This window comes from Scatophagus argus, chromosome 24 (assembly GCF_020382885.2).
Source record: "Scatophagus argus isolate fScaArg1 chromosome 24, fScaArg1.pri, whole genome shotgun sequence".
NCBI lineage: Eukaryota > Metazoa > Chordata > Actinopteri > Scatophagidae > Scatophagus > Scatophagus argus.
The window spans coordinates 1,239,619-1,248,880 of record NC_058516.1 but is presented as its reverse complement, the minus strand read 5'-3'; the positions used below and the strand labels follow the sequence as shown (position 1 = coordinate 1,248,880).

Genomic DNA, 9,262 nt, shown 5'->3' with positions numbered 1-9,262 from the left:
TTCTAGATAAGAGAGCTGCTCCATCCAAAGTGGGATGAATGCCGTCTCTCCTAATGAGACCAGGTCTTCCCCAAAATGTCTGCCAATTATCTACAAAGCCCACATTGTTTGCTGGACACCACCTCGACAGCCAGCGATTGAATGATGACATGCGGCTAAACATATCACATACAACATATAAACATACACAAGCTGCAGTCACTTCATGTGAAAAAGTTCAGTTACTTTCAGACTAAAGTCGTCGTGCCGTACGTCAGGTCTATCAGGAGAGGAAAGTGATGACGGTGAGACTGCAGGATGTTGCTCAAACGCTTCTGAGCGGCGGACACTTTGGAGTCAGACAAAGATTAAAGTTCGAAAAGCTTTATTTTCAAAATGTCAGATTTATTCTGTGTACTCATGGGAAGCACAGTTTATTGATAAAGTTATCAGCCTGTAAAAACAACACACAACAACAGAAGTGAAATCAAACATCATGATTTGTCATAAACACACACAGACGGAAGAAGAAAAGCTGCCACCAAAAGCAAAACTTGAGTCTCCTGAAGCTGCTCACACCTGCACGAAGCTGCTCACACCTGCACACACCCACACACACCTGCTCACACCTGCACACACCTGATCACACCTGCTCACACCTGCACACACCCACACACACACCTGCTCACACCTGCTCACACCTGCTCTGAAGCTGCCATGAGAAGACGCAGCCGTTGGTTGGATGGAAAAGCAAAAGCGCGAGAGAAGAAGCTCAGCAAGCGGCTTCGAAATGCGTCCAGGATGAAACAGAAATGAGCGGAGCAGGAAGGCACCGAGTGATGAGCTCTGGGATGAGGTTCTTGACTTCAGGGTCATCTGGACCCACTGACATCCTGGTATTGTGGGGTTTGTGCACCTGATGAACTTCAGTGACTCAGCACAGACAGGAAGCTGCTTGTGTGTGTGAACATTTTCTACTTCTGAGGAAACTGAAAATGTTCACCTCGAGCTCCTGGAGGCTCCGGAGGGGGAGGAAGAGGCTGGTCAGGCTGGCTGGTCACGACAGGTGAGCCTTACTTCAGGTTGAGGTACTGAGGTAACACGTCGTCCCAGAACTCCTCTGATTCGCCTGCTGCCTGACCTTTGACCCCTGACCTCAGGTCACCTCGAGCTTTATCACGTTTTCTTTTGACATCAGCAGACTTTTTCTTTTCAATGACCTCCTCCTCTTCCTCTTCCTCTTCTTCTTGGTCATCAGCCTCTTCCTCTTCCTCCTCCTCCCCCTCCTCCTCCTCCTCCTCCTCTTCTTCCTCACTGTTTTGATCCTCCTCTTCTGCTGCCTCTTCCTCAGCACTTTCTCCTTCTGCTTCTTCCTCTTCCTCCTCCTCCTGCTCGTCTTCACTCTCCTCCTCCTCCTCCTCCTCCTCCTCTTCAACCTCTTCTTCACTTTCCTCTTCATTCTCACTCTCTTCTGCCTCACTACTCTCCTCCTCCTCTTCATTACTCCGTTCTTTCTCCTCCTCCTCCTCCTCCTCTCCCTCCATCTGACTTTCTACATCACTCTCTTCTCTCCCCTCCTCCTCTTCCTCATCCTCGCTTTCCAAATCCCCCTCTTCTTCCTCACCTTCTTCCTCAATTTCAGACTCTCCTCCTTTGCTTTCTGTCTCATGATTTGATCCTTCCTCACTTTCCGCCTCCTCTTCCTCCTCTTCCTCTTCTACATCACTTCCCTTGCTCTCTTTCTCTTCAGTCTCTCCCTCTATCTCACTTCCTGCCATCCCGCTTGATTCCTCTTCCTCCTCCTCTTCCTCTACATTGCTCTCATCTTCCTCCTCTTCCCTGCTTTCCTCTTCATCTGCATCAGTTTCTGACTCACCTTCTGGTTGAAGAGTGTTGCTGTCTGTGTCTTCTTCTTCTTCTTCTTCTGTAACTTTCTCGATACTGTGACTAACATCCTCCTCTTCTTCTTCCTCACTTACTTCTGCACTTGTTCTCTGCCCTTCCTCATCCTCCTCCTCCTCTTGTTTGACTGAAACAGAGGCAGTCTGCTTCTCACTCTCCTCCTCACTGTCAGCCTGACTCATTTCCTTCTCATCCTGACTCGTTTCCTTCTCATCCTGACTCATTCCCTTCTCGTCCTCACTCGTTTCCTTCTCGTCCTGACTCGTTTCCTTCTCATCCTGACTCTCAGGTGCAGGTATGATGTTGATGCTCACTGCGGATTTGTTGCTAAGATCAGCAGCGTAGGATTCAGACTCCTCGCTCCGTGATTTGGTCGCGCTGTCCCTCAGGACACCGTGGTTACTCTTGGTCGGGGATGGCGCCGCTGAGCTAAAGCGGCTTCTGGACACCACCTCGTGCATTAACATGGAACCCGCTGCGAGGGAAGCAGCTCCAGCGAGCACGTCGAGATCTGACGCCTCATCCTGTGTTTCATTTAAAACTTTGGACTCTTTTTTGTTTTTCTCATTCTTAGATTTTTTGGAAAAATGTGAGTTTTCTGTAGATCTGGAGGTTTGTTTCACCTCAGAGAGCAGCTGAGGGCTGCTGAAGCTCTCTTGATTCGCACCAGACAGGTGAATGCCAGGTGAGCCTGCGTGGCGGTGCACACCTGGCGAGCTGACTCCTGCACGCTGACTTTGCACGACTATTGGCTTGCTGTTAACACTGACGGGTTTAGGCTGCACTTGTTTCACTCTGCCGACTGCAGATTCAGAGCCGACACCTGAAACTGTCTTTCTGGTTTCCAGACTCTCTGGGAGCTTCCTGCCAACTTCCATCAGCTGGCTTTTCCCTCCCGCTGGCCTGAGCCGCTGCTTGGACGCTGCCTTCCTAATGTCCTCCACGCCCTGAGGTTTGTTTTTGCCCGCTTTGCCCTGCAGCTCCTCCACGGCCATGAGCACATTCTCTTTGTTCTGATTGGCCGTTTTCTGTCTCTGCAGGCTCTGAGAGGGCAGAGCGCGAGCGCTGTGGCCCTTCAGGCGCTCGGTGGGTAACGGCCGGCGAGGCGAGACGGTTTCGCTCTTACCAGATGGGGAAGTCGAAGAGAAACTTGACTGTTTCAAAAGCTTTCTGTCCTTTTTTTGGATCTCTTTTTGCTCTTTACTGGTCTTACCATGCAGAACCTTCCTCTATTCCCGGTGTGAGAGCGCAAAAAGAGGATGAAAAAGAGGCATGCATTAGAGAGGAAATGAGACATGCAGAGAAATCAAAAGAGGAAATCAGAAATGTGTGACAGAATAATGGAAAATTATTGTTTCACAATGTTTCCCCTAAACTTTCACTCTCACTTTCATCAAGGTGGCACATGAGGCACTTAAAGACAGAGAGCAGACAACCAAATCTCTGTTTGTCATTGTTCACGTGTCAGAATGAAAAGACTTCCTGACTGGGAGGATTCAGATCTCAAACTGGCTGAGGATTAAGTCTTGGCAAAAATGAGAAAAAAAAGTGAAACTTGTTTGTATTTTCAGAATGTGAAAGAACGAGAGGAGGAAGCAAGAAATCAAGAAAACGGTTGAAAAAGAGTGTGAATCACCTTCTGAACTGGAGCCAGAGTGAGCGTGTTGTCACTGGGGTCCATCTTCATCACGTGTGTCTGCCAGGAGGAATTCAAAAACAGAAATGAGCAGCAAAGTTCAGCTCATCAGATGTCATCCAGGAGGGATTCACTGATGTCTCACCATGTTGAGGAAGTCCGTGGTTTCTCCCAGGTCTTTAACGCTGTCGGCGTCTGTCAGGCTCTCCACGACGCTGTCTGTCTCGCCGCCTGTCTGCTCTGACCAGGTGGGAAGCAGGACAGCAAGTTAGTCCAGACTTCTACTGCACTTCAGGCTCTTTCACAAAGCAAAGAGACATCGCAAAACGTTCTGGTCCTTCAGATAAAGGCTCTTTTTGTGTCGTTATATAAAGTTTGATTTGAAGTAATCCAAAAGTGTTGAGAGGAGATTATATTTTTGTTTGTAATCCGAAGGATTATGTTACTAGTCACAAAAATTGTCACACCGTCTATATGCAGCTCATCCTGCTCATCCTGGTGGGCAAAGCCTCAGTGTAAGATGAGACTGCAATGTCACTTCCTGAAGTCATACATGAATATTTGCAGGTAGGAAACATTTTGAGACGGAAGCAGAGAAAAACTGAGCTATGACTTCTGGAAAGACAGAGAAAGACAGGAGGAGGTGAGGAGGAGGAGAGGAGGAGGAGGGGAGGAGGAAGTGAGGAGGAGGAAGTGAGGAGGAGGAGGTGATTTAGGTACCCTGGTGGTTTGACCCTGCGCTCCTGTGTTGGTGAGTGCCGTTCAGCACCTTTCTGTGGCTCAGCTCAGGTGGAGGCAGCCTGGGCGGGATGGTCTGGCTGGAGACGGGCAGCGGCGGGTGGAGGTAGCCGGACATCGTGGAGGGCAACGTGCGGAACGTGGAGCCGAACTGGTCCGGTGATCTGTCCTGTTGAGGAAGGTTGGTCAGGAGTCACATGGTGGCAGGGAATGAGATCACAACTGCTCAGCATTTGCTTTACAGATGCAAACCAACTCAGTCCAGATGTGAAGAATCACGCAGCTTCAGTAGAACTTTCACAGAGAACAGGACTTAAAGCCGTGTAGGTCAGAACTACATGTTCAAACACAGACCACACTGCAAAGGGTCTGAACAAGCAGGCACAGAACAGTTTAGAGAGGAAGTGCAGCGTTCAAGAGGCTCACGCAGTGGCTCACCGTCTGACCTCATAAAGCATGTGAATCACACCCACCCTCTCCCTCCTGCGCACCCGAGCAGAGAGGCTCCTCTGCAGGGTGGACGAGTCGGCCGAGTCGCCCAGCAGCTCCACGTACGGCTTCTCCAGGAAATCCTCCGTCACGTCGTCTTCCTCCAGGGTCACATGACCGCAGCTCCGATCCCTCGGCCGAGCCAGCACCACCATGTGACAGCCGCCGCACGCCGCCTGGACAAACACACCGTCCACGGTTTAACCCAACGTCCGGACAGCCGGTATGAAAGATCACTCACAACATCAGCAGCGAAAGCAAAAATATTATCCACCAGCATAAAACAAACATGAACTTTTTTAAACATGGAATAAGAAACACAGCAGTAAATAATGTATGAAACAATGTTCAAAATTCAAAAAGAGACAAATGAAGTAAACAGCAAAAAATTATATAAAAAATACAAATAAATCATAGAAATTATCTGAAAAAACAAAAATAATACGTGTCTAAATTATTAAATTATAAAAACAAAAGATTACATTTTTAGACTTGTAACTGAAACATGAGAAACACCCACCGCCTGAACGTTATACTTGAGGAAACGCGGACACAGAGTCGGTTTGAACTGGTTGGTGAAGTTCTCTTCTCCCAGGCCCAGTTTGCCGTGTCGGCCGTCTCCGAACGTGTACAGCAAACCGCCGTCTGAAAACAAGCGCCGCGGCTGCATTTTAATGAGGAAATGAATGACATCAGAGGCTGTGGGGGAGCGAAAGCAGGACTGACCTGTGACGACTGCAGTGTGGTTTTCCCCACAGGTCACCTGACAGACTCGACCCTTCTTGAAGTGGTCGACGGGCCGCGGCAGCCGCGACTCGAAGATGAAGGTGCCGTGACCGAGCTGCCCGAACTGACCGAGACCAAACGTGAACACGTCGTCCTCTGGAGGGCGAGAACCACATGAAGAAAAGCCTCAGTCATTAAAAGCAAAGGTGTGGAAGGATTCAGCATGTCTCGGCTGACAGCACAAAGAAAAGACTTTTTGTAAAGTTTAAATCTCCGTTAATATCGCTTTAAGTCGGGCAGATATAAAGGGAGCTGAGTCATGTGATCTCATGTAAAACTTGGCGTTCAGGTTCACGACCTGTCAGAGCCACCGTGTGTCCGCCGCCACAGGCCACCTGGATCACCGGCTCCTTGATGCTCTTCACCAGCTGAGGGACTCGGTGTCGGGGCAGCTGGTCGGTGCCCAGGCCCAGTTTGCCGCTGTCGCACTCACCAAACGTGAAGAGAGCGCCGTCAACTGGGACGCGGAGGAAAACGCTTTCACTCAACCAACAAAAGCAGAAAAGTTCCAACCAGTTCCAAAGCCTTAACATTTACACCCATCTGCACTTCCACTACAGCCTTTACCCACAATCCTTTGCAGGCTCACCTGTCACCAAGGCAGAGTGGTAGTATCCACAGGACACCCAGCTGATTGGTCGTCCCACGCTGACTTCCTGTGGCGACGAGGCGTGGCTCTCCTTCCCCAAACCGATCTGACCCTCCGTGTTGTCGCCCCACATGAACAGTTTACCGCTTCCTGTGACCGCGGCAAATAAACACATCATTTCCGTCGCCATTTTATAAAACATACATCCATCCATCCATTTTCTATACAGCTTATCCGTCATATAAAACATACACACTTTCATAAAATTTTACAGTTAAAAATCAAATCCTAAAACGGTCATCAAAGCCCACAAGCTGCCGAGACGCTCAGCCGAAAAGAGGAAGAAAAACAGCTGACACAAGGTGAACGTCACCTGTGAGAGCGGCGGAGGTGTTTGAGCCGGCAGCGAGCATTTTGATTGGTCCGTGCCCATCAAGGCCGTGGATCCTCTGGAAGGCCGTCCTCTCTTCGCAGTCGCCGAGCCCCAGCTGACCCTCGCTGTTCCCACCTGAGGCGAACACTTTCCCCTCAGCTGCACAGGAAACAAAGAAGGAAGCAAGACTTTTCACATTCCAGCACGGCAGAAATTCATCCTAAATGTCGTCCAGAGCCATCAGACCCACACACTCACCTGTGCAGATCAGAGTGTGGTTTCTTCCACAGGCCACAAGATGAACTTTCTCAGATTTAAGAGCTGAAATTACACAACAGACACTTTACAACACGTCACAAAACCATCACTGACTTTTCACCATCCCCTTTCTCCACATAGGACAATAATAATTTATCCTGCACTACAGCTAACACTTTAAGATTGTATCCGCACCTTATCCGTTCCATTCTGCACCTTATCTGCCGTTATCTAACTATACCTCATGTATATACTCTGTTATTTTTACTGTTATTTTTATATTTTGTGTGAAAAATTATATTTATAAATTATAATTATACATATTTCTTTGTATTGCAAATCTGGCACAACAATTTCCTGCAGGATCAATAAATTTCTTATCTTATCTTATCTTATTAACAGTAGTGCACAGAAATCTAACAGGCAACCAGCCGCCTCTCAGTCTGTCTGCGTCCCTCTAGATTAGACCAGATTATGGACCCTCCAGATTGGGATTATAAAGGTAACAAATCTCTGGGTTTCCTCTGCTGCAGGGCTCCACTTCTGTGGATGTCATATGTGACAAAGACTGAAATCAGTCCCCATCTGTTACCTCACGCGCTCACCTTTCTTTTCTTTAATTCTGGGAACCAGTTTGGATCGAAATAAACGCTAAAAGATCAGCCGGCGGCTGTGCCCGTTTCCTGTCCGTCCGCTGAGGGACTCCCTCTGCGCTTCTGTTTGAGGAGGCTGAAGGCAGCTGTGTGTGGCAGCACTGACACACAACACTCTCCCTTTTGGGACTCATTCATGGAAAACAGAGCTATTTAAAGACCAACCTTTGACACAAGTAGGCTTGTTCACAGTCACTTTGGACCCCAGGCCGAGCTGACCCCAGTTGTTGCTGCCAAACATAAAAAGTTTCCCATTTTCTGTGGAGACAAAAACAAAAGCTCCTTTAAGGCTCTGGTTCATTTCTGTTGAGCGTGAGCTGAGATGCATCAGAAATCCACGTGAAGAAAGACCAACCACCCTCAGCCAGCATTACTTCTTTGCTCATTTAACAGAATCAGTAAAACTCAAATATCGTTAAAGCTTAAAAATGTCTCTTACCTGTTATTAAGGCAGTATGCTCGTCCCCACAGGCTATTTTTAAGGGGATGTCATTTTTAAGCCAGAATTTACTGGGAATGTTGTCAGCAAATTTACTCTTTCCAAAAGTGAAAACTGCTCCTGATTCTGACAGAAACAAAAATGAATCAAGTGAACCAATTTCAGCTTTCAAATATTTTCACGACGTCTGGAGAGGCACAGCAAATGTTTAACCCTTTTAACTGAGTAAAACTAACAACACAACAAGTTAAAAGTATAAGTAGCTCGAGTATGGGTTAAGCAGAAGTATGGACTGCAAAAATAAAGCAAAGAAGTTTTACGACGTGACTGGATTATCATCATCAGTGCATCAAATCATTTTAACTCGTCAACTGGAGTCAAAATACAAGAGTTCCCAGTTTAAGCATAAAGTGGCATCAAATAACACTCAGATGTACAAGTTCCAAGACATTATAGTCATGTAACAGAGTGTGTGTTATGTGAGCATAAAAGAAAACTAAACTCACCACAGCCACACAACAATAAGAGGACGTATTAATATGTGATTACCGAACACACGTTTCAAAACGAACTTTTTAACTACTTCATAGACAAGGAAAATAAAAAAATAAGGTAAAATATTAAGTCTGTCATGTCACGAGTTAAACAGACACAATACATAATAACTGTCACGTTAACGCGGAGAAAGTGACTTTAAAACGGGATTATTTACCGTTAGCCAGCGAGCTAATCTGCCCCGCTGATTAGCAGGATAATGCGGGAAGCTAACATTTTAGATTGAAAATGATCCGTGACAAAAGCACAGGACATTTAAACAAACAATGACAATGTTGTCGTTATTTACCTGGGATCTCGTCCTCAGCCTCCCCTGCCATCTCAGCGGGACTTTAATCCGCTTTGCTCAGCGTCGTGGGCGTATTGCTGCCCCTTTTGTTTTCGACTCTGACAACCCGGAAGTAAACAAAACTTCTCCTTGGCTACGACACTAATCACGTGACCGCTGAAGGGACGGGACGTTTGTTTTGAATAAATATGTGGATATTGTAAATATTTTTGCTCTTTGGGATCAACAGAAATAAGCTGCCCCTCATGTTTTTTCATTGTAAAGTAATAAGAAAATCTTTATTCAGCCAGTCTTTACACAGTCTTTTTATGACAAGTACTTTTATAACAACAAAGTTGAACCAAGATCAAAAGTGTCATCATTCAAAACAACTTTTGTCCAACAAATCGCTTTAAATGTTATCAGATGTGAGCATTTCCACCCGCGGATTTAAGTGATTCTTTTCCTCAGAAACGGTAAAAATAAGATTTAACCATAATTAATCCAAGTGAATAATGCATCCGTGTGTGTGTCACACATGTTTATGTTATGGTCTGTGTGAACACTAAATTCTGATGGGCTGCAGGTGGATGGTAA

The 9,262-nt window shown here is 46.8% G+C and overlaps 1 protein-coding gene across 4 annotated transcripts; it reads right to left on the bottom strand.

Annotated features, from left to right (window-relative positions):
• Positions 1-347: 347 nt before the first annotated feature.
• Positions 348-8,807, bottom strand: rpgrb (retinitis pigmentosa GTPase regulator b). 4 transcript variants are annotated; one of them, XR_006842772.1, is made up of 15 exons: positions 8,687-8,807; positions 7,843-7,968; positions 7,569-7,661; positions 6,751-6,813; positions 6,493-6,651; positions 6,120-6,269; positions 5,829-5,987; positions 5,471-5,626; positions 5,265-5,389; positions 4,729-4,920; positions 4,238-4,424; positions 3,663-3,757; positions 3,518-3,577; positions 681-3,110; positions 348-618 (listed from the first exon to the last, which is right to left on the bottom strand). XR_006842772.1 is itself a non-coding variant. In XM_046382758.1 (14 exons), exons 1-14 carry the CDS (start codon positions 8,715-8,717, stop codon positions 1,053-1,055), a joined length of 3,654 nt encoding a protein of 1,217 aa, XP_046238714.1. In that variant the 5' UTR covers positions 8,718-8,807; the 3' UTR covers positions 348-1,052. The 4 variants fall into 4 exon arrangements, 3 of the variants coding, with proteins under 3 accessions (XP_046238714.1, XP_046238715.1, XP_046238716.1); XM_046382758.1 differs by having other exon boundaries at positions 348-3,110; XM_046382759.1 differs by having other exon boundaries at positions 348-3,110; positions 3,663-3,752; positions 4,287-4,424.
• Positions 8,808-9,262: the final 455 nt, after the last annotated feature.